The 25463-nt window shown below is 41.0% G+C and overlaps 1 protein-coding gene across 3 annotated transcripts in view; it reads left to right on the top strand.

The window, feature by feature from the left end:
* The window catches only part of armh3 (armadillo like helical domain containing 3), an 82817-nt gene that overhangs the window by 30634 nt on the left and 26720 nt on the right, over window positions 1-25463 (top strand). For 2 of the 3 annotated variants that reach the window (XM_088916836.1, XM_088916837.1), the window contains exons 20-23: window positions 4074-4162; window positions 8686-8768; window positions 10859-10985; window positions 13465-13540. In XM_088916836.1, the coding sequence (XP_088772962.1) occupies window positions 4074-4162; window positions 8686-8768; window positions 10859-10985; window positions 13465-13540 (375 nt within the window). Of the gene's footprint in view, window positions 1-4073; window positions 4163-8685; window positions 8769-10858; window positions 10986-13464; window positions 13541-18816; window positions 18880-25463 lie in introns of those variants that run through there. The other variant, XM_088916838.1, reaches the window with a different exon arrangement.

The raw sequence follows: 25463 nt of genomic DNA, 5'->3' as shown, positions 1-25463 counted from the left end.
CCTGCAGCAGACGCCATTGCAGCTGGTCTGCCGGACCCATGCAGTTCCTCACTCACATTACCTCAAGGTCACAGATGCTCAGCAAACCGATGAAGCCATGATTAGTCTCCAGCACACCTAAGCCCTGCAACATTTTCCCAATATCCCAGTTTTAGGGCTGTAAATCCTTGGCTGCAGTCACCTGAAAAACAGAAAGCAGTTTGAAAGCAGCCTTCATGCAAGATAAGATAAGATCACTTTATTGGCCATGTCCAATTTCTTGTATTAGGAATTTGTCTTTTTTTTGCATACCCCGACTTGCTCTCCATGAGACACACAGACAGGGCGAGAAGCTTGGGGTCAGAGCGCAGGGCCAGCCATTTATACAGTGCCCCTGGAGCAGTTGGGGTTAAGGGCCTTTCTCAGGGGCCTAATGGAGTAGGATTCCTCTGCCGGCAGTGGGATACAAACCGGCAACCTTCCAGCCACAGGCGCAGATCCTTAGCCACAGAGCCACCGCACGGCATGTAAACCAGTATCATGTTAGATGCTGTATTTCAAGTTTGTTAACCTTACTTATATGTGCACTACTTTTGCATAGTCAGGTGCGGAGTTAAATTTATTAATCTTCTGCTTGATCGGTACAATTGTGCAAGAGCCAGTCGCTTGTTACAGTTGAAAAGGGTGAAGCTCCTTTAGCAATGGAAGTTTTTAATAGTTTCCCTGCTGTCAGCTAATGACTTCGCAAAACTCCAAAACACTAACAATGAGAACGTTTTTATGCTCTCTGTGAGTGAGGACATGAGAGCAAGGCTGTGTGTACCTGGTAGCAAATACGGGATATTTCTTAATAGTATGCAAAGATATTCAGCTTGACGTTGGTAATTCAAAGACTTTTAATATGAATGTGTCCTTTTGTATTTGCATAATTGTATATTATGCCAACTCTGCAAAGGTTCAGTAGTATGAAAAATATATTCACTTCTTCTGAATATGTAAATGAAGTTCAGGACCTTCATGTATATCTACTCATGTGCATGTTTTTTTTTAAACTTGGGAAAAGTTTTGTTAGTTTTAATAGTTACGTTCTTTCTTCTAGTGTTAGAATGATTTTTGCTTTGACCTATGCCTGAAACACATGATATTTTCAGTGTGATAGCATTTTATTTTTTTTGGCTTTCTGGTTCCTGCTAACTGCATCCAGAAAGAGAGACAGACTTGGTATTTTAATTTTCTGCTTAGACGTTACGACTAGTATTAATAAGGATGCTCGACCAGTTCCGTTGTTTAGCTACCACGTTAAAGCAAGGGTGGGCAGCTCTGATCCTCAAACTGAACTAATTATATGGATGAGAAGTTGACTGCTGCAGTGTGGGATCACAGCTAGCACTGCTGTCTCACAGGCTTAGGGTCCTGGGTTTGAATTTGTGCTAGGGATCCTTCTGTATGGAGTTTGCATGATATTCTTGCTAGTGTTTTGCTATTTTTGTCCAGTCTAGGACGGGTAGGATTTGGACTTTACACAGTGATTCATCCTGTCTGGAGTAGTACAGTTTAAGTCGACTCCAAAGTAGGTAAAATGGGATTCCAGTGAAGAAGAGATGAGGATAAGAAGACAATCCAGCTGTTTTTTTTAGATTTAATCAATTGCTAATTGAAAAGTATATCTTAAACCTTGAGGAATGGAGTTGCCCTACATTCTTTATGGTTCTGACTCTCTAATGTATTTAAATAGCACCCTAACAGGGGTCCCTGTCACTGACAGATGGAACTGATCAAAGAAAGTCACACTGAAATCGGCTACGCTGATTTGTGACATGTTTTCATGTTCATGTGGGTTTTCGCCATTTACTGTGGTTTCCCCCCTTACCTCCCAATGTCATGCTGGCTGGTCTTACTGGTATCTCTAAAGTGCCCTGGCATGTGTGCCCTGCGATGGACTGGTATCCCGCCGTGTACCCACTGCCTCTTGGATAGGCTGCGGGGTGCAGCGACCCTTACCGGTAGTAAGCAGCTTTCTGAGAATGGATGGATGAATTTCTAATTGTCTATATTGGCTTTGCAGATATTGCTTAAATGAACAGAGTCTCTCCTGGGGATTTATTGTGATTTGTTTTTTATTGTCAATTACAAGGAAACAGCACTTTGTGCTTCCTGGTGTGGATCCCTCAGCAGTATTCACTATAAAGTAAACACTAATTATCATAAATATCACAGTTGTTTCCCAATTCTCTGGATTTTAGTAGTGCTTTTTATCCTAGTGGATTGCAAACTGCTGTGCATATAGGAGAGGACCCACATGATCCACTACTGCAGGGTGATGCGCAGCAGCTACTATGCCTCTGCTGCCTAACTAAAGCAGATACAGAGGAGAAGTGAGAAATTAGTGCACCACTTTAACTAAGGGGGATCTAGATTGTTCAGGCCCAGAGAGGAATTTAGCCAGGTCACCAGGGTTAGTGCCACAAGATCTTTAATGATTAAATAGTCAGAACCACCTACAACTGTGTTTCGTGTGTCATACTAGAACATAAGTCAGGAATTCAGGTTAACATCTTATATAAAGGATAGCATCTCCTCTAGCACAGTGTCCACTGGCACCGTAATGAAGCACTAGTTTGGAAATTGTGGTCCAGAAGGAAGAGTTCCATCTACTGATCTGCTAACACCACTTACAGCAGCACCCTCCTACTGACCAAGACCAACCTTGATCAGGTTCTGAGATCTGACAGCATGAAGTGGCAATCTGGAAACACTGCCTGCAATACAGGTTTACTATACTTATGTGATTAAAATCTCTGCAAATGTTAAACAAAGACCTGGTGAGGTTCAGGAGACTGAAACTAAGGATCTTTCCTTCCCTGTTGCATCAGAATCCTAAAATCATGATAGCTGGCCCAGTGTCTGAGCCATAAGGGTTTCCATTGTGCCACGCTGTACATTTTGATTTCCAGCTTCGTGTCAAAAGCCCTTTTAAATAATATTGATGAGGTTTCAAACCCAGTACAAAGTAATGCAGAGTTTATAAGCAGCTTATCGTCTTTGCCAATCAATTCTCATTGGGCACACTAACATATTATAGAGAATTAATATAAAGTAGTCTTTGCTGTAATTTGAGAAACATTAGAAAATTGCTGAATGAGTTGTCATGGAATAATGTGTAATTACCAAAAGAAAATTTGGACTAAATGAACAAAATTGATTATGAAATATGGGACATAAATGTTCACAAAAAATATTAAATCTATTTGCTGTAACAATATCAGTCATCTTGGTATAGATCTCTTCTTTTTATTTTTGTTCGTTAATTTACTGCCCTGCTCTCTTTGGCAAAAACAGTGAAGTAGTATGTTTTTGTTCCAGTTTCCTTTCATCTTCCAAAGATATACTGACTGTGTTACTGTGTCTAAATTGTTATTTTTTGTGGGTGCTCATATGTACCATGCGACAGACACTTGTCCATAGACATTGTCTTGCCAGGAGCCCATTCCTTCTGGAGTAAAATCTGGATTGCCACCACACTTACCAGAAATAAGTAGATTTCCATCAGCTTAGCTCATCCAGCTGTTTCTTGAAAGAAGTCTAGGTTTTAATGTTGACTACATGGCTAGGTAACGTGTTCCACACACCCACACTTTTTTGTGTACAGGAGTGCCTCCTGCTCTCGGTTTTAAATACACTTCCACTTTGTTTCCACTTGTGCCCTTTGTTTTTTGTTTCAGTGCATATTCTGAGGGTGTTCACTGGGTTGAGTTTGTCATGGCTTTTGATTTTGAACACTTGGATCAAGCCTAATTCTCTCCTCAAGACTGCAACCACCTCTGGAAATGACATTGTATCAGACACCCTCACAGTGCACATTTATGTCTTGTGTGGGTCCAGTTGCTTAAATGGTATCATCTGGCCATTTAAAAAGTCTACATGACGTGCGGCAGGGTCAATACTAGTGTTTTACACTGTTCAGCATGCTAAGAGCTCAAAACTTTCCTTAGGACTTACTTAATCTTCAGTGAAGAGGACTGTTGGAATAATAAACAGTGAAGAAGGCAGAATGCAGTGTCCTAATGTGGGTTTCTGTGACTGTGATTTCCCAGGCGCTGCGTCCAGGTCGTGCACAAGCTGATCTGCTATCAGAAGAAGTGCCGAGTCAGGCTACACTACACTTGGAGAGAGCTGTGGTCAGGTAAGCGAGACTGGGCGGAGGAAAAAAATGTCCATGAAACTCCAGTTGTGCCTACAGAATGCTGAGCAGCAGATGTGTAAGAGATGAAAGGGGTCAGCTACTAAATAAAGTTCTCTTAAATCATTTTGTTTCCATTCTGAGGGACAAATGGTTTTCCTCAGATGAAGGCACCCTCAGTGGTGACGTGGAGAAGATACAGGCCAGATAAAATGATGGAGAGCCACATCCTTGTTAACATGGGTATTGCCCTTGTGGCCTACATTTCTTTCATTTTCTGAGCTTTTGCATATTTTCGATGCTGAATGTTATCAAAGTTTCATGTGGGTCGTAAAGATATATAAAGGAAGCCTGAGTGAACAAATAACACCAAAGTTTGGTGGTGCTTTTGTTTCATAAACAAAGTCATCCAACATTTAATTTCCCTGTGTGAAATAATTAACGCCCCCTTAGTGTATGACAAATATTCCTCAGAATGGAAAGAAACTTGCAAGATGAATATCTTACCTTTCTCGTTGTTTATCTTCTTTGGTTCTGCAAAAATAATGCATCTTCTAACTCCATGAAAGTGACAGCTTTTCTGCGTGTTTTATGTAGGCTGCTTGGCAGCTCACATCAGTTTCTTTGAGTCACCAAGCTGCTGCACCTTCTATTAAGTGTGTTTTCATTTTCTGTGCTGTCCCATGTCTGTGTTTGCTTGTAATGTTTATCTGGCATAACAAATCAGAAATACAAAGATAACCAGTACAGACTTAATATGTGTTAACTTTGCAGTGAAGTCATACAGATAGCTGAGAAGATATTTTCTGGTTTTCATAAACAATATGTATATTAATGCCAAAATGCTATTAATTTTAGCTATAGTAGGGTGTTATTCACTCTCTAACATAATCGTATTTAGGAAGAATACAACTCAGGAAGGAGTTAATGCACTGTCTTTTAACTGTGTATCCAGTTTGACCCCTTTTCCCAAGTTTTCCCCACACAATCTTGCTAATCCTTATGATGCCATATTTGTGATATCCCTAGCTATTGTCTCCTGGTTTCAAATTTCAAAATGTCTTTTTTATAGTTTTATAGTTTAAGCCTTTCCACTGTGCTTTTTTCTTCTCTAAAGTTCTCTGAATTCACGCTGAAAAGTTGAAAGAACAAAAATCATTTTGGCTGTTGAGCCTTCTTCAGCTGAAGAGGCTCAACAGCTGTAACTGTTTCTTCTTTTCAATGTGGAATTAACCTTTACTTGTGATATAGAGTCAGTCACTCGTGCTGCCCCCTGAGAGTCTGTGGAACAAATTGGTGTTGGGGGTGTTGTGCTTCTCAGTGCATTTGTCCTTGAAAAAACAGACAGTGAGCTGACTGATGTTTTCAGCTCATTTTCTTTCAAACATCAGCAAATGCAAGTTTAATAAAAGTGGGGGAAACTCTGGACTGTTAAATCTGAAGAAGAAAGGAGCCCTAAATTTAGACAGAAGTAGACAGAAGGAATTGACTTTGAATTGTATTGACTGAGAATTAGTTGAATATAAATTTAACAAGAGGGCTGTCTTTGGCAGTCGGGGTGGACATTGTTTATAAGGGCAATTTTAAAACTTTGCTTAGTGTGGGAATAACCCACTCTCTCCTGATATTTTTAAAGATTTGCTTGTTCTCAGTGGCCTTCAATACCTAATTTCATTCTTTAATTTCAGAATTTGTGCATTTTTTGTATTTGTTGTTTGTGCTTCTGTACATTTTTCATATAGTGTATTTATGTAAAAATATAATTATATAATCTAATTATTTATGTAAAGTACCTTAAGAATGCTCTGATTGAAGGGTGCTACATAAGAATACAATTGAGTGATTGATTGGAAGAGAAGCTTAAGGCTGTCCTCGCAGAGAAGCTGGAGGTTTTTCCTCTCTGTCTCCTCCACACTCAGCCCCCCTGCCGTGCTTGTGAATCCATTAGAAACAGAGACCCCCTGAGATGATAACTGGAGCAGATCGGGACACGCTGGCACGCTCCTCAGCATCTGACTACACTCCTCTCCTGGTGTGCTGCTGTGTTAATGCAAGAACGTACATTCACCGTCTGGTAATGCACAATGGAACTGATTGGGCTCAATTGAGCATTTCAATAACAAGAGAAATCTGAAAAATATAAAAAAAGCTTTGACTTGTTTTTAGCTTTCTCGTCCTTAGAAATCAACCCGAAAAGATGCAGAGTAACGGGACACTTTGGTCTCGCTCCCTTCTCTGTACAGTGTCTCCTGTGTCTGCAGGGGCCCGTCAGGGTTTATCTTTGTACTTTTATTCCAGAGCGGTTTTCCTGTAATTCACACAGCCCTCATGGAGACGCACAATGCTGAAAGCGCTTCATTATCCAAAGCAAATTGCAAAAAAGGGAGAGGAGGCTTGGAGACTTTGAAATAAAATCTGTTATTCTGCAATCTGCAGTTAGCCTATTTTTTTAAATTAGTATTAGGCCATTAGTATTATCTTGTTTATCAGCAAGAAAAAAAGTTTTTGTCCTGAAGGGCCACATTTTTTTTTGGTCCCTGAAAAACTGGGGTGTAAAAATAACAAAACAAAAAGCCGCAATTGCATCAAATATCAAATCGGGTCCTGACTCCAGCTTGCTGTACAAGAAGATTTATAGAAGTTAATTACACATCCCCTGTTGTCTGGGAATAATGAGCGTCGCATGACACGTGTTTTCTTTGTTTCTCTTGCACAGCGTGGTAACAAAGTAATAACCAGGCGGCAACATTTAACAAGACAAATTTATTTACATTACAAAACCACACACTCGCATGATGTGTGTGTGTTTCATGGCTATATGTACAGATGTTTACAGATCTGTCCTGCTTACAGACACAGAAACTCCCTGGGAACAGAAGCAAAAAATACCTAACAAGAGAAAAAAGTCCCGCCTGTGTTTTAGTTATCAGATAAAAAGATGCTGCTGAGCACTGCTGTAAATCACTCTCTGCTGTAAGTGGATGCTAAACAAATGGGAACCTGTTTCCTTATTAAAAACAGTGCATCTGTAAACAATGAGGAATTTTAGCCTGAAAGAAAACTAGGAGATTAAGATTCCCAATAATTTCAAATAAGTTCCTTTAAAATCCAGTGTTTTCATTGCTAAGATTTTTTATGAGTACTGTAAAGCCTACTGCACAGGAGTTGGGCTCCCCTCAATAGGACTATTTTAAATTAAGAACTGGCACGTCAGTGGTGAATATATATTTTAAAACTGGGCCATATTCAGTGTTTTCCACCACATTGCATAGTGATGGAGCTGGCCTGTGTTATGCTTCCAGCACCAGCCCTGCAGCAGGGCGAATGCAGTCTGTCAGTGCTGGCACAGGCAAATAACAGCTGGTGCTGCAGAAAGAAACTGTTTCTGATTGCAGCTCACGACAGGCATTTGAAGCCCAGAGATCAAGAGGGTGGAGATGTTGTTGCTGTATAGGTGTGTCGCATTCAAGTGGCACCTTTTTCTTATGTGCTGTAAAACACCCTATCTCCTTCCCTAGTGGCCACCTGACACAGGTTCATTACTGTTGTGGCTGATTGAGTCACTGGCATCTTTTCTGATCCCTGTGATGGTGTCGCCTAATGAGAAGCGTGCAGTCTTCGGAGACTGACACACACAGAGATCATACAATTCTTCCCAGGATCCCGCAGGTTTTAACGATCCTCATTCCAGCACTCGTGTTGTGCCTTCTCAGCAGATGTTAAATGTAAGGTGTCTATTTGAAGAAGTACCTTTGCAGGAGGTACTATTAAAAACTCTGAATCCCTGACTCTAAATAGCATCCCACATGCTCTGCCACAGGAATGCGATAAAGCAAATGATGTCTTCTGTCAAAGACCTGTCAATATTTTCTCCTTTTAATGGTGCTGTGAAAAATTGCTTTTATTACATATTTGTGGGATAAGTAGCCCGTAGGTTCCTGGTGATCAGATTCAGCGTCCTGCTGTGGCTGAATCAGCTGTATTATGTGATTTGATTGCCTGAGGCAAAATAAGGAGGTGAATGTCTGTTTTTCCTCCAAAAGTGTGGGGTGACAGTTTTAAGCTTTTAAAAGCCTCCTGCAACTACGAAGACACACTCAAGGTGTGCATGTGGGAGGAATGCATGTGGCCAGTTAAACAGACAGAGAATCAACAGTGAGTAAATGTTGATAAGAAACCCATCGTATAACTGGATCATTGTTTAAGCTCCAAAAGCTTGTTGTTGGATTTCATATCCGAACGACGTGATGTAAATGCTTTAAACACCTTAGCTGTGTTTCAGAGCAGCTAAGCTCCAGCCATGAGACTCCCTTGGCAGAATCGGACTCTTTGTACTCACACATGGAAGCTGAAGTAAACCCATAAGCAGCACTGTGTGGGAGATTAAGTGTCTGTGCTGGTTTTCAGTGAATGCAGTCTCACTGCTGTCTTCTCTTGCTACCTGATTATAAATGGGAAATCGGAGCTGGCCCCCACAGCTACTTTGAGTCTCAAAATGATCAATTTCTTTTTTCCTTTTATGAAAGCACTCATCAACCTGTTGAAATTTCTCCTCTCGAACGAGACCACCTTGCTGACAAAACACAACATCTTCCAATTGGCCCTGCTGGTAAGAAAGTCATTCGTTTCTGTGGCAAAAAAAACCTCATCTGGATGCAAGTAGAGGTGATGAACTTTGGAATGACATGTTAACTTAAGCACAGTCCCGAATACATCATAGAATTGAGGTTTCTGTCCCTGTGGCATAAATGCCTGACATCTGTGTGAGTGTCTGTGTAAGGCCCTCTATGATGCACAAGGCCAAGCAAGCAGATGTCGTCATTTTTGTGTGTCCCTTTCTGTGGTATACAGTATGTCATGTCCAGGTTGCTTGATGAGGTGAGACTCTGTTCAGAATCTTTATTCCAAATATATAGTAAAAAGATCTTTGGCTGTGATGAGAACATACAGTTTTGCTTGAAAGTTTGTGAACCCATTGCATAATTTGACATTTTCTGCTTTTATAACCACAAAATGCATCTTTAATCAGAATTTGTCACTTCCTAATTGATATAAAGTATAATTTTTCACCATTTTGAGTGCTTTGAAAGAAAATGTCCATGCAGCAAAATAATACACACTGTATACAGAAATTGTGCAGGTGCAAAAATAAGTTCAATGACTTACCTCAAGGTAAAGCAGGATCAGGTGAGTCAATGACAGAGTGTTAACTAATTAACCGAGATAACCAATGAAATTGAAGATCTGAGATGGTGTAAGGGAGGAGCAAATAAAATAATTGCAAGAAAGCAGGTCAGTTACTCTTCCTACCAGTCTAGCATCATGTCTCGAACTAAGGAAACAGCACAAGAACTGAGGAAAAAAGTAGTGGATGCTCATCAATCTGGACAAGGTTATAAAGCCATTTCAAAAAGATTCAGACTCCATAAATCCACTGTTAGGCAAATAGTATACAAGTAAAGGGCATTTAAAACAATGGCAACACTTCCAAGAATTTGACATCCTTCTAAAATGTCACCCAGGGCCACAAGGAGAATAGTAAAAGATTATCCTAAAATATCAATATAATAATTCTGTCAAAAAAGAACAAAGCTGCCCGTCTGACATTTGCCAGAAACCACCTGGACAAGCCTGAAGAGTTCTGGAAGTCTGTTCTCTGGACAGATGAGTCCAAAATGGAACTATTTGGGCACAAGAGCGCCCATGTTTGGCGAAGAACCAATACAGCCTACCACCAACAAAACCTTATCCCTACCGTCAAGCATGGTGGTGGGAGTGTCCTTGTATGGGGCTGTTTTTCTTACTCTGGCCCTGGGCAACATGACATCACTGAAGGAATCATGAATGCTGAGAAATATCAAGGAAGTCTTGAGAAGAATTAGAAAACTCATGCTGGGCACCACAAAGTGGATGTTTCGACAAGATAATGATCCTAAATATTCAAATAAGTCCACTAAAGAATGGCTTAGGAAGAAGAGGTTCTGTGTCCTGGAATGGCCAAGCCAAAGCCCTGACCTGAATCCTATTGAAATGCCTAGGCAGGACCTGAAGAGGGCTGTTCATGCAAGACATGCTTCAAACCTCACAGAGCTGGGGGAGTTTTGTAAAGAGGAGCGGGAAAAAATCCCTCCAGCAAGATGTCAGATACTGATAATTGGTTATAGGAGGCGACTGTGAAGTTATTGCTGCTAAAGGAGGTGCCACAAGTTATTGACTGAAAAGGGTTCATTTACTTTTGAAAGAATAAAAGAATATCTGGTGATTTGTTAAATATCACAGTCTAATAATCTATGAGTTCAAATCCCATTTTATATGTATTCATTAAGAGTCCAGGTTCATATAATATCTCTATAATATCTAAAATAATGACAACCTTGAAGGGTTCACAAACTTTCAAGCATGGCTGTATGTTCCAAAGGGGAGGGGCTGGTTGTATAGTGCATTTGATTGCTTTTAGCCAATTGCTTTAGGGGTCCCATCCAAGCAGTTCTTGAAAGAAGCCAGAGTATTGGCTTTAACAGCATGGCTGCGCAGCTTGTTCCAGACTCCCACACCTCTTAGTGTATAGAAGTGTCTCTTGAGAGAAATAATAGAAGTGCTTCAGGTGGGTAGCTGCGTCAGCAGATTGTTTGTTCCCTCTGAAGACTGAATTAATCTTTTATTGATGTGGTAATTATGTTGTTTTTCTGTGGTCTGCAGGTAGTAAACTTATTCAACATGTTTATAACCTATGGGGACACCTTTCTTCCGACACCCAGCAGCTATGATGAGCTATACTATGAAATTGTGAGGATGCACCAGGTGTTTGACAATCTCTACTGCATGGGTAAGTTAAGAGTTCCTATCCCCCTGCCCCATCTGTCTCCATGCCCAGTGTCACATGTCTGGGTAGCTACCATAACAGACTCGTTTATTTATTGCATTCAAAGCTCTCTTAGGGCCTGGGACGTCTTAGCACAGCATGTGAGAATTGTGTGTACATCTAAGATGGTGGGATTGTGAATATATTTACTGAGTCCTTAACTGACCTGTAGGACTTTTCTGTGTGATCAAGAAATGAGCCTCCCCTGAACACATAGCCTTTGTTAGAACAGGCAATCCCAGTGGGCACCTGCAAGAACAGAGACGTCAAAATGCGTGATGTGCTTACAGGAATTAGGGCCTTAACTCTGAGAAATTATTACAGAGTGCTCGCTTTTGATCAGTGTTCACCTGTTTTGTGATGATTTAGAAATGGGTTCAGTAGCTATTGGTTTTTCAGGGAAGACAAGGTGATGAGGGAATTTGTCAGACTTTAGGACGAGGGACTGTCTCTAGTTGACTGGTGTGCTGGTTTCTGCTCTGCTTTTATGTTTGGTCTTGTATCCCATACAAGGTATATTAATGCATCTTTATCCCTCATTTATTGCTGAGATGATGAGATTTTGGTTTTGGTTTTGGTTTTGGCAGCTGTTGCTCATGAAGCAGCTTTCAAGGTGAGGTACTTATGTTCTGGGTTACAGCTGAAGTGTCTCCACTGTGAACCTTAACCCACGAGCCCTAGGTCAAGAGTCCACTCTCTACGATGCTCCTGTAATAAAGGGGACCAGACCGCTGGGCTATCCTGTTCAATAGATGACTGTTTATTCTTAATACAAGAATATCAAGAATCGCAATCATCTGTTTTCCTGGTTATTCCACAATTAAAGTTTTAAATTACAGTTTCTGTAATTTTTCCACATTACAGATGCTCTTTGGGAGCATCAGATTGTTTTTGGCAATAGCCCTGAGTGTTTAGAGCTCACTCCTGTTATGGCATGTAACCGTGCTTGTTGAATTCGGAGAGCACCAGAAATGCTTGAATCAAGGAAGATCATTAAATGTCCCAGATGTGCTGTAACACAGTTAAATGTGTTCATTAAAAAAAGTGTATGTGCAATATTTATCAATACAGTTGAAATCCACAACGTTTTGAATGTTTTTTTAATTTCTCTGTCAGTGTGTGTGCTCACTGCTACTCTTTTAATTATAAGAAAGAAAAAATATTCTGGAAACTCAATTTAGCAGAAAATTCATAGTTACTGAATTATCATTCTCTCTTTTTTACTGTACTGTTCCCACATCAGGAGTTCGTGTACAGTTAAATTGGTAAGGGTGTTTGGGTACATATATTATGCTCCAGCAAAATGTATATTTAGCAGTTGATGTCTTGTTGCTGGGTAAGTCTTGTTTCACAGTGGCCCTTTTCGCACTGGAACAACAGGCAGTTTCTTCAACAGAATGTACCATCTGCTGCAGAAACATGCTGAAAAATGAAGGCTGCACATGGGGCTAATTACCCAGCCGGTTGAAAAGGGTGTAATCTGATTAATTTGAAGGTTGCATTTGGCTCTGAACACAGTGATCTGGGCTTTTCTAACCATATCTTCATTGCCCTTAATATTTGATTTCTGTCTGTTGTTTTAGTTTGCTCTTGTTTTTTTTTTGTTTTCTTTTGCGTGTTGCAATTCAGCGAATTCATGTATTATTTTAATCACTTTAATTAAAAAGAATCAATAACTTGGGGGTATTCTTTGCATCTAATTAAACACATTTGAATTCCGGTTGGAGTTCTTTCTGCTGTGTTACTGTCTTGTAGCCCACAAGAGCTTGGTTTTGGGGCCGGTTCTGCCCAGTCCCACCCAGCAGATTTAGTGAATGTGCATTACCGAGGGGTGTCTGCCTTTGATGTTTCTGAAGGGGGAGACCTAAAGCAATTTGTATTTGTTTAGATATGAAACAGCCTCATCAGATTTTGATCTCGTTTTTAATTAAAAACAGGAGCTGCTCCTCCCTTGCTCTTCAGCGAGGAGCTGAGCAAAGTGGGTTATTGCCACGTCTGGGAAGATTAGGATAAATTGCCTCAGCTCAGCATTATGCATAGAAATAAATAATTAAACTGGATCCTATGGGAAGAGATTGCGCCGAGCAGGATCCGGGCAATCGGGGCGTGAGGGCACCCCAGTGTAGCGGGGGTCTGGAAATCTGCCTTTCCTGTTGGGATGACACAAGGTGGTGCGCCTCACGTGGCAGCGCGCCTCGCCAACACGATGCCAGCCCTCACCACCCTTACCGCAGCTCGCTCCTCTGAAAGCATCCACCTTCAGTGTTGTGGAAACAATGATGATGGCAGTAGTAGTTTGAGCTCCCCGGGGCGGGGGAATCATTCTTGTGCTGTGGGACTGTCAGATTTCTTAACTGTTTCCAAGTGGTTCAGAAAAAAAGAAAGGATCTGCATCAGGGGTCCTTAGGTCACCAGTTTATAACAGTAATTTCTTCTATTTCAGTGCTCCGCGTTTCAGCCAATACTGGTCAGTGGAAGGAGCCCGCGAGCAAAGTTACTCACGCCTTGGTCAATGTCAGGTAAGGTGGTGGGAGAAAACCCAAGAAAAGACCGATTTGGTCCAAGTCCCTTTCCATTTTTTGACGTATGTGTAATTTGGTAGAATCCATGCAAATACGTTTGCATTGGTACGTAACTGGTCATTTAAAATTCCATGGCACTGTTTAGAAGAGTGGCAGTTTGAAGTAAATTTCACCCTGTCTTTCCTTATGTTCCCCCTTATTTCAACTGGTTAATCAGTTTTTCTCTCCTCTGTCGGATCCACTGGATTATTACTATTACATTTATTTAATAATAAATTACTTTTTAGGATGAAAAGTACTATAGAAATGCAAGCAGTAATTATATGTATATTTCCATCAGCAAGTGGTTTAGGTGGGTAGCTGTGTCAGCATGCGTGGCTGCAAAGGAACAAGTCATAGTTTATTCCATGCTGAAAAGAGAAGAGAGAAAACGCAACGTTTCGGCTGTGAATCCTTCTTAGAAGCACTCCAGCCCTTTTTACCCACTGCTCTTTGGGCAGAGGAATTGATATTAATTGAAAAAATACTCAAGAATCCTAAGAGCTTCTGCTAGCTTCATGCCCTTTGTGCTGTTAGACATGAATAATACTTAAAATTAATAAATGTTACATCTGGGTATGGTACAAATATGTCATCAATGAATTGTACATGATTTACATAACATTCATTACATGTTCTCAATTATACAAATACGGTGGCTCAAGCATGTGTAAACATAAGGAGACCTCCGCTTTATTAAAACGAGAATAATGCTCTGATGCATCCTCTTATTAGTGGTACAGAAGCTTGTGCAAAAGAGTGATTTCTGCACCATTAGTGAAGAAATGTTGTTGTAAAATCTGAGAAATCCAGGGTGTTTTACGGTTCCAACTGTACAGTGTGTGTGTAAGCATCACAAAAAAAGCTTATGACTTACAAATGCAATAAATGCACATTCAGGGTGAACAGGGGATCAGTGGGGAACCTGCTATGAAAGTCACAGGCTAGTTGAGTGCGAGTCCACTGTTGGAAGTAACACAAGCTGTTTACGAATGCTAGCTTGTGGGATGTTGTCCCATTGTTGTCATAGAGCCTGCTCCAGCATGGGCCTGAGACTTTTAGCCTTAGATGCCACATGTCATCCCAGATAATCCTACAAATGTTCAAGTCTGAGAAGTAGGGCATCAGCAGCTTAACTGTGACATTCTCTTGTTTTAAGCAAGCTGTGTAAGGTATACCAGCCGCTTGTACATTGCCATGTCTGAGTCCACATCAAGGGCTACAAGTGAGACCCCAGCCAAGTCGTCAGTTTCCCATCAGTCACAGCAGGTGGAGCTTTGTAATGACTAGGTAATCCTCCCTAAGGCCTTGGTCCTCCCCCTTGTCTGGTCTTCTGCACAAAACAGTTAGCATATCGTTCTGCACGGCTGCACAACACTCACTGATTTCCATCTTGGTGGTCTACACACAAGAGGGCTTGGCCCCACTGCTCACCACCTCCTTCTGTTGTGTTGACAATCCTTCGTGTGGCTCCTGGCCTACAAAGCTGGACCATGTGCGGGTTGTTGCATCCTGGCGTGTCTGATGCAGTGGACACGGCAGACAGATCCCGAAGATGGAATGATCTGATATGACAGTCCTGGTGGCGTGTTGTGACTCCCATAGCTATCATTGCCAGACTGTGTTTGATGTAGCATCTTGCTAGGTCAGAAACTGCTGCCCTTGAACTCTCCCAGACAGTGTGCTGATTTAGAACAGTCTACCGACGGCACGAAAAACATTTGTTCTCTTGATACATGGGGAATATTGTTTTCTGTGTTTCTCTTTTATTATTTTCACCTGGTTTGTCATTTGGCATGTTAAATCGCCACACCACCTGTGCCCAATTGTCTTTCACTAATGAGATGATTTAGTGATTATGCAACAGTCACTGGAGCGTATCATTGTCATGAATGATCTGTTAATCAAAAGGATACCAAAAACATTTGATCAAAATCTAAAGTCTGTATACTGTACATTATTTTCATCATAACATACCTAGTGATATGTTTCTTTAGGTGCTCAGTTTACATATATAATTGTATATATCAATTGCTCAGTCTTGGATGTTGGCTGCCGATCCGGTCGTTTACAGACCACAGACTTGTGATTGATATCGTTTCTTCAGAATAAAGCAGCGCTGGGTAAGTGGAAGAGCACAGGCTGGAATAATGAAATGCATCTGCGGCTAGCGAACGTCCCCAGCATCTTGAAATCGAAAAGGTCACCCTTAACTGTGCTGCCGGGGGACTGCGATTTCCAGATGAAGGGTACAGACGTTGGTGTGCCGTCTCGCAGGAGTACTGCATGATCAAAAACACTGAGTAAATTGCCTGTCCCTCAGGAGAGAATATAACCACTCATCATCCTTTTAGTCTATAGAAGCTTCATTATGTGTGGGAACTGGGAGCAATCCTTTAAACATACTTCATGCATTATAAATGTCTTTGGAAAAACACTTTGAACATACAACTTCCATTTTATGATGTTATGTTGTTTCAAAGTGTGTAGTGCAATTAGTGTTGTGTGGCACAAGGTGTTTTTTTTTTTGGATCGTGCTTTTCTTTCAGCAAAAGCGTTTAAGTTTGAGCTGCCTTTGTGCTAAAGCAGTACTTGTCTGTAGCAGGGCATACAGTGTGTATATTATCCAAAGCCAAGAGAACGTGAGCCTGGCGTGCTAGAAAACTGTGATGCATGTGCCACTGAGAGAGCTACACAGCCTGTCTTGATTTAAGTAGTATTTCCTGTTTCTGTACTTAAAGTACTTAAACTTTATTCTTAAATTGTTTCAAAGCACTGTTTTTGTTTTTACTGTAAATGTGAGAATCTCAGTGAGATTTATTTTTTTATGATACCCACCAGTATTTTTTTTTATTATACTCACTCAAGTTTGGTTTTTGCAGTTGTGCCTTTGTTGTGTCTCCTTGAAATAGCAACAGATTTGCTTCTAACGAGTTGGAAAAATGTCCTTATTATAGCAAAGAAAGGAACACAGGTCTCAGAGTACAAAACCCAATGTTCAACTTAAAACCAGAAACCCAAATCCTTTATAGCACATTTATGCACACATAATCACTTTTACATCTTAGTAACTCAAATAGTTTTACTCTATAACCCTTCAGTGCATCGATCAAACACACATACTACAGCATCTCACTGTGACGCTCCCGTTCTCTCACAAAGGCCTAGCAGCTCCTCTGAGGAGCCTTTTGACATGCTACAAGCTCTGCAGTGCCTTACAGGAGGAGGATAGGTGTGCGCTGCAGGTGTCACTGTGTTTCTGGGAGACAGCCGAGAACCCTGGCCTGTCCCAGTCTTACCCCTCACTGTGCTGAGCCAGTGGTGCGCCACCACTTGGGCAATCTAGACTACTGCTGGCTAGTGACATGACCCAGACTTAAACTCAAGATATATGGATCACGGAGCCTGTGCTCAGAGTGGGTCAAGCACATCTTATAATTAAGCCCTTCTATAAAGCAAAGGAATAGGGTAGTAGAGAGAAGGTTAGTGATCCCCATTTGTAAAGCTTGATGTCTTGATTTCAGCATCATTTATTTTGCCTCATTAAACAGTTTGCTTGATGTTGTTCTATTTAATCTTGGAGGTTCCTCCACATGTCCACACCAGGTGCTGCATGCTTCATGTTTGTTCCCTTAAGTCAGTTTTGCTCATGATTTCTAAAGCTAAAGCAATAGAACACACAGTAGATGAACAGTTCTTGTGTCGGATTGCTGAAAATGGCTAGGTCTCATGGGACTCATTGCCTCATTTTCCATTGGTACCTTTTTCGTGAATATAAGAGCTTTGTACAACGAGATGCAGTCTATAACAATTTCATTATATAGTCTGAGAAATAGCTGCATTTATCTTATTGTTTCTTTTTTTTTCTTATTGCTACTGTGCACACGCACCGCTCTGCAGTTGCTCCTGAATGGAGTACAAATAGTCCCTAAACAGCCAAACTTTAATCAGAGCTGCTGCTGGATGTCCACTATATTTGTTTCACAGAAATTTATCAAGACACGGAAACACTGTGTGGGACTGGCTGCCTGCGCTCTGAAACGTACATCCAGCATGCCTTTCCTCAGCATAATTGCTGTAATTAATCGGCACATTATGTTTCTGCTGGATCAAAAGAAATTGAAGAATTAGCGTGTTTAATTTATCTTGTTTGAGGAATTACTACTTCGCTGAATGGTTATCAAATCCATTTGACCCTAAAAGTGCATGCAGGCAAGCTTGAAGGCGGGATGGCTGTAAGTATGAGAGAATTGACAGGGGATGAAGCCCCCAGTCTACAGTGTGTCGGGACAGTGACAGGCCACTCTTCTGTGTTAGTAATCCACGGTCGTGCAGAGTCTGTTCTAAGCCATAGGTCCTAATTGCATAAAGAAGTCTTTCCTTAACTCGGCCACTGGCCTTGGTATGTTAAGATATGTAAGCCTTAAACTGAAAGAATGCTTAATTGGAGAGGTGAGGGGCAGCTTTATACAAGTGACCACTCATTCGCTATGGATATCTGCACGTCCCACCTACTATAGACCTAAAACTGTGTTTAAAGTGCAAATTTTCAAACAAATGATGAATGTGCCCCGCTGGCAATATCAGAGTTGCAGTGCAGCAGAAAACAGAGGTACAAGGGACTTGGTGTTTTGGTCAAAATGTTGGACATCAGCTGGCATTTGTAATGTAAGCAGAAACACTGATCTCTCCACCCACACACACACCACATCTCAAGTTCATGGACAGATGTCCTCATAGAAAGACAAGCAGCAAGTTTAGTGAGTACATTTTTTAAGGGTGGACATAGTTACACTATGATTTATTGTAGTGGTAGGTAGTAGGTGAGACTCAAATGTGTTAATATTTTGGAAGCAAATTAAAGTTAGATTTGCATTGCACAGATTTGCACTGTTCTCAATCTTAATGTGGGTTTTCTCCTGTAATATTATTCTGTCTTTGCAGAGGCATTCTTAAATCTGGCACTGTGCTCACTCGGGGCATAATAACCTGATCTTGTTGCTTTGATTCATAGGGAGTGGGATTTAGACATAAATGTGGGTGTACCGATGTTGGAATTGGGAATGATCGTGCTAAAATGTTGATCGATTGCCAGTTTATCTCATTAAATAACTGTCACATAGGTTTGTTCTCATGAAATTTTAATAAGGCCTGGAGTGGCAAGTGCAATGAGCACGGGGGATTAGACGAGTTAGATTTTATTGACCTGTTTAATCACCGTCTTGCCCTCACAGGCACCTGCCCCTGTAGCAATAAGAGCACTGAATGTCATCCACCGCTTGTGAAAGCGAGATCCCTCGAGATGTCCACAACGCGCCTTTGCAAGATGGAAGTTTTGAAGTGCCCAGTAAATCTAGGATTTTTTTCATTTAAATACCCTTACATCCGAGCGTGTCGGGAGAGAAACGCAAGTTGGGTCCGCAGTGGTACTGAATTCCCTGTGATGTGCGGCTCTGGGACGGTGCCAGCGCTCCTGCGTGAGGGCTGAAGTTGTGATCTCGCGGTGGGGTTGGAGATGAAGAGTAACCGGCCGAGACAGGGCTGTGTCAGCCATCGATTGCAGTACTGCGCCAGACAGACGCGCTTACAAGGAGTGCTGACTTTGATGGAGTGTCCGTTTTATTATTTTGCCTTCAAAACTTTTTTTTACAGATTTGATTAATGATTTGAAAGTTTTATATTGATCATGACACCTTGGGAGATGGCTTTATTAATCAGAAATCAATGAGAGGCCCCATTTTTTTTAACTGACAGCTGGCTCTTAAAGGATGGTGGCAGCCGAAAGCCTCTGCGCCTTTTGCAGTTCGCTGGGCTTCTGTTCGTAGTCCTTTCAGGAGCGCTGAAGCCATTTTACATTTTTTTCTCTGGATCTGTCTGCGATTCAAATGAAGATAATTATTGAAATTCCTGCCCGGAGCACACTGTTGCTGGCAGTTAAGGGCTTGAACTCAGCGCTGCCGCCGTGAAAGGCAATGTCCCTTGGTGTGAAATTAAAACGTTTAATTTGGGGCGGTGTGGGGTCAGTGATCTGGTAGAATGCCTTTTGGGCGAGAGATTGAAATGTAATTTTAATTTCCTCCTTGGTGTTTTACCTGTTATGCAGAGTTATCTAATCCCTCCAAGCCTGTGTGTGTGAGATACTTTTGCACATTTTACAGAATTACTTTAACAACTGGAAATGTTTGTGAGATGGAAACAATATTGCCATTTAAAAAAAAAATACTTCTTTTAGATTATATTAATGGCTCACACAGTGGCTTTTTTTAATACTGATTGCTAATGTTTCCTTTATTCTTCAGCACTGATCAGTATTAATACTAATGCACTGTCTGTATACTTCAGCAGTGTGGTGCAGTGGTCAGGGTTCTGGATTTATAACTGGGCAGTTGTGGGTTCAAATCCCAGGTGCGACACTGCTGTTGTACTCTTGAGCCACGTACTTCATCTGAACTGATCCTGTACAATACCCAGCTGTGTACATAGGTGCAAATGTAAGTTACTTTGAATAAAAGCATCAGCCAAATAAATGGGTAGTAATAATATTCCATCTCATGTCTTGTCTCCACATATGTTGTACTTGGAAAGTTTGTAACAAACCCTGTCAGCCTCTTGAGCGCTGTGTTCTAACCCAGCAGAATTCAGCACCAACCAGCCAGAAAGGCCTGGGAAACACCCAGATGTGGCAGGGCATTGCGACACCGGAGCGCATACATTCTAGAAAGCATTTTAATGACTAATCAATTACTGCATAATTGCTCAATTAAAGTGCCTTGTCATTTATTAGTGACCTTAATATTGATGAATAAGCTTGTGGTATTTCTCATGTGTTAATTAATTGTGGAGTTAATGTTTTATTTGAGGGTTAGTAGAGAGGGGGTAGTGAATGGGGGTAGTTAACCCTCTGCAGTCCTGTAAGGGATTGAAATGGAAGTGAGGACATGGAAGTGCAGTGGTGATGAAAACACCTGGGCGACAGTGCTTGGCATGATCTTTTTTGTAAAAAAAAAATCGCAATCGCCTTCTACTTTTTTAGCATAAACACACCCAAGTTAGAATCGCCAGCTGTTTTGGTAACTTCTTTGACCGTGCAGTTCTGCAGGTTTCTCCAACATGCCCACTTGTCAGAGTCATTCATCTCACGTCTCCCGTGATGCGGAATCTCTCTTGCAGGAGGGTTCGCACTGGCTGGAGGAGCCAGAGGCTCAGTGGTTTGCCAGAGCTGCTGTTTTGTAGAAAGCCAAGGTGGCAGAGGCAGACAAATGTCTGCTCTACCTCTCCACTCTGCCACTGATTGTGGAGTCCTGGTTGCAGTTGGTCAGAGACATGACCCAGGCTCAAAGTCTTTCATTATTAATCTTTTACATTCAGATGGGTTTTGGTCCATGTGTTGAGTTTTATTTGCTATGTCCTGGGTGACCTGGTTGTTTGATCAGTAGTCAGCTTCTAGTTGTACAACAATGTGCCGCATGTCACCTGCTTATGTAGCAGTTTAGCACGGTCATAGCGTTTGTAATTATGTATGAAACCAATACCATATATGTGCTGAGAGAGGAGGTGGTTCTCCTGGGACAGGTGCAGCACCTTTGAGTCTGCTGCAGATGCTGTGACCAGGTCCTCTGCTCTTGGGGAGCTGGGATGAGATCTACCACTACTCATTTTGCTCATGAACCTCAGTTGAGAATCTCCAAAAATTTGGAAATGTCTCATTGCTCCTAAAATGAAATGCAACATATTTGGACCTTTAGGAATAATGTCCAGTTTTGCCATGCAGTTTTTATTCTGTTTTTAAAAGAAAGTTGGTGGCCACTATTCTGGTGGTCTTAGCTTTTGTGATTTATTGTAGTGTGTGACATGTGACCCAGTCATGACACTACTTTGTGGTCCAGGGCCAAGGTCTTTGCACTTTCATTCCTCCTGATCTTTTAGAAAGGTTTTTAAACTACTTAGGCTTCCGAGTGTTGTACCGCCTTGTAGTCTTCTCTGTTCCAGACTAAAAAGGTTAAGTTCCTCCAGCCTGTCAATGTACAGTAGGCCATTCCCATAAACCCAGGAATGCATCTGGTTGTTCTGCTTATTTTTGGATGAATTCCAGCAATAACTTTTCCATAACTTAGTGACATTTTTAATTGCTTTCCACATTTGCTGGAAGATGTAAATTGTGTCATCACAAATACTAAAGTATTTTTCATGAATTGCCTCTTCAACAGCATTTCCCATTTTGTATTTATAATTTGTTTTTTTCTACCTGCATGCAGTACCCTGCAGTTGTCTACATTAAATGCCATCTGCTATGTGTTTGCATAGTCATGAATTTTATCTGAATTTTTAATTCCTTTGGCTGCTTTGACAGTGTTTTCTAATCCTCCTAATGTGGTATAATCTGCAAACTAGAATCTAGATCATTGATATAATATAGGAAGAGCAGTTTTCCTAGAACAGATCCCTAATTAAAGTACATCACCCCAATTTATACAGTATATTTATCCCTTATCTGTATGCTCTGTTTTCCATCTTCAGTTTTCTATGAATCAGTTCTCAAACCAAACACTCATATTCCCCTGAATGTCTGTTGCCGGCAATTTGTGTATTCCACATAAAAGATTAACTTTATCAAAAACTTTTTGAAAACCTAGTAATGTACTATATCCTATCCATCAAACCATTGTCTAATCACTTCTTTCAGTTTTGGGTCGCAGGGGAGCCAGAGCCTATTGCAGCAAGCAAGGGGTGCGAAGCAGGATACACAGGTGTGGGATGGGATGCCAGCCCATCGCAGGGCAGACACACAGAAACAAACACAAACATTCATTCCAGGGCCAGTTGCCCTAGAAGCTAATTAACATAGCAGTGTGTTTTCGGACTGTGGGAGGAAACTGGAGAACCCGAAGGAAACCCCTGCGGACACTGAGAGAACATGCAAACTCCACATAGATAGCAGCCCAGGTCCAGGATTTACTGCAGAGCTCCAGGGCTGCAAAGCAGCAATGCTAACCACTGTGCCACCATGACACCATGACAACATGCTGCCACCATATCATCTACACTATGCATATACATTACTGTTGTTGTATGTTCAAAGAGCTCTAACACGTTTGTTAGGCAAAACCTAGCTTTTCTAAATCCAAGCTGTTTCCTAGGATATTATTTCCCTATAGTTGGAGTATATTTTCTGTTATATAGAAAGTTCTTATAATTGTTCTTATATGTAGTCAAGCTTTATTGGTCTGTAATTACTTGGGTCAGGTTTCTCACCCTTTTTGGAGATTATAAAAACAGTGTTAACGGACAGTTGGAAGTGTTGCATCAGTGAATTCTGAATAATATCTCTAATTTCTTTGATTACTATTGGTAAGAATGCCATCTGCCCCTAGGGATTTATTAATCTTGAGAGCTTCTAGTATCCAAACCACTTCACCATCTTCTGTGCTCGTATCAATACAGAACTCTGTCCTTCCTCTGCTGGCAGCCTGTTGTTGACTTCTTCCTGAGTGAACACCTGAGTGAAATACTCGTGCAGTACATCAGCTGTTTCCCTTTCGTTGTCTCAATCATTTTTGGCCCGAATACGTTTTACTTCATCCTTGATGATTATTTTGCTATTGTAGTACTGAAATTTATTTTAGCCTCCATTGCTGTATTCCTTTCAATTTCTCTCTTGGCCTTTCTGATATCCTTTATGCTTACAAAACATTGTACTCTTCTTCCTTGAATGGATCCTCTTTTTTAATAATTTTATAAAGTGCACTCTTTTTCCTTATATTGTCCTTATTAAATGGCTGATCCTTGAACCATCTGGAATACTGTTTTTTTCTTTTTATTTATTCACTTTTGGGATACGTTTTTCTGTGCTTCAAAAACAATCTGTTTAAAAGGTTGCCATTCTTTTTCCACTGATTTCATCTGAATCCTGTCCCATTTTACTTCTCTTAACTGTGTTAAACAGAGTCTGCTTTGTGGAAAGGTTTCCTTTGGACTCTGCCTGAACAGTTATTCAAAATATGCTTCAAGGCACAAAATATGACCACAGATCCCCAGTGGTTCTCACACCTCTGTTTGCCTATGTCTCACTGTGTCTAGATTGTTTGAAAAGACAAGAGCTATACAATAATTTTCTTTTATAGGTGCTCTGACAAACTGGGTAAGAAAGCTGTCAGTAACCATGTCTACCATTTCAGTCTCTGTCACCGATATTTGTGTACAGTACGTCTTTCCAATTCTATGTTAGGAAGTTGAAGTCTTCCATGAAAACTACTACTACTTTTGCACAAAAATTCTTAAAATCATTATGCAGTGTCAATTACACTTAACCCTGACTTAACCATGCTTTTCTTTAACAGATTTTGATATAATGGGCAACATCTAGTTAATGGCAATTTTATCTGTAAAATCAGAAATAGAGGATGGACTTTCCCCGCAATAAAACATGTCTAAAAAGCATTAATATCAATGATTAAGTTTAATTAAGTGATCTTGATCTTATAATCCAATTTAAAATATTGCAACGTGTGGTTACTGTTTAAACTAAGGCGGCTACTTGAACGTTATTTTCTTAATGTTTTCGGTACCACTGATTTGATTTACTTGAAATATTTCTTTAACACTCATTTCTGCTTCAGACTCGCACCTCACAGATGCCCACACTCGGTTCACAACTGCTTGGTGGAATATGGCCTATACTGTATTGTGAACTCATGCGATACAAAATGCCTTCATCTGTTTGCTCAAGCGTGACTGGGGTTTACTTGGAAGCCTTCAAACTGAAAGCAGTTTTCTAATATTCCAGCTTGCAAATGCAATCGGAATGTGCAGGTGTATGTTCAGGCCGAGTTACTTATGTATGTCAGCGGTAGTTGGTTGTGTCAAAGCTGAGAAAGATGAGAACTCGGCTCTCTCATGACTTCACCAAAAGTTTTACCCTAGACCTGTCAAAAAGAAGAGTAGTTAGTTGGTTAATTTTAGTTGGCTTTCAATCTCCACCACCATTTTGCAAATGAAATATCTTCCCATCCACTACGACAAAAGCGACGACAGCTGCAGAGATCTGCCTGGCAGGCTTCAGACTAATGACATTCTGTTGCAGTTCCATATCCCAACTGGGCAGCACGTTGTACAACACCTGCTTATTAATGGGAACACAAAGAACTTGTTTTGATGAGGCTGACATCCTGCCTATGCGGTCTTTTTTGTTATGTGTTCACCTGGAAAATTCCCCCAAGGTTTTTGATTTGTGTTTGGGTGGAGACATGACTGACGAAAACAGTCTCTGGAAGCTCATCTTTTGAACACAGGTAAATCATTCAGTGTTACATTATACAGATAGAATACAGGCAGATCGGGAGCATATAAAATAAATCAGTAACATGGGGGAGCAACTTTGGTTCGAAAATGAGCCCAGTGTTGAAAAACTGTCATGTAAAAATTCATACTGTAACCTGTTTTTCTGTTGGAAATGGGGCTTTTTATTATAGAGACTGCACCTACTGATACAGTCTGCCTGAGGAAGTCAGGAATTCAATGTTTCATCTTTGTTGTAGCTTGTACAGTGAGAATTCTACTATGGCGAAATAAAGGTTTTTATTTTTTAAAGCTGGGATTCCCTTTGTATAGTATGTATGAAATATGTACGTCTCATCCATCCATCCATTTTCTAACTGCTCCTTCCCATTCAGAGTCGCAGTCTCGGCAAGCAACAGGCACATACTGTAGCAGGATATACCCTAGACGGGATGCCAGCCCATCGCAGGGCACAGACAAAGACAAGCACACACGCTAGGGCCAGTTTTCCCAGAAGCCAGTTGCACTGTAGGAAGAAACCGGAGCTCAACCCATGCAAACATAAGGAGAACACACAACCTCCACACAGATAGCACCACAGGTCTGG

This window comes from Atractosteus spatula, chromosome 5, assembly GCF_055471065.1.
Source record: "Atractosteus spatula isolate fAtrSpa1 chromosome 5, fAtrSpa1.hap1, whole genome shotgun sequence".
Taxonomy (NCBI): domain Eukaryota; kingdom Metazoa; phylum Chordata; class Actinopteri; order Semionotiformes; family Lepisosteidae; genus Atractosteus; species Atractosteus spatula.
This window is presented reverse-complemented; position numbering and strand designations above follow the sequence as displayed.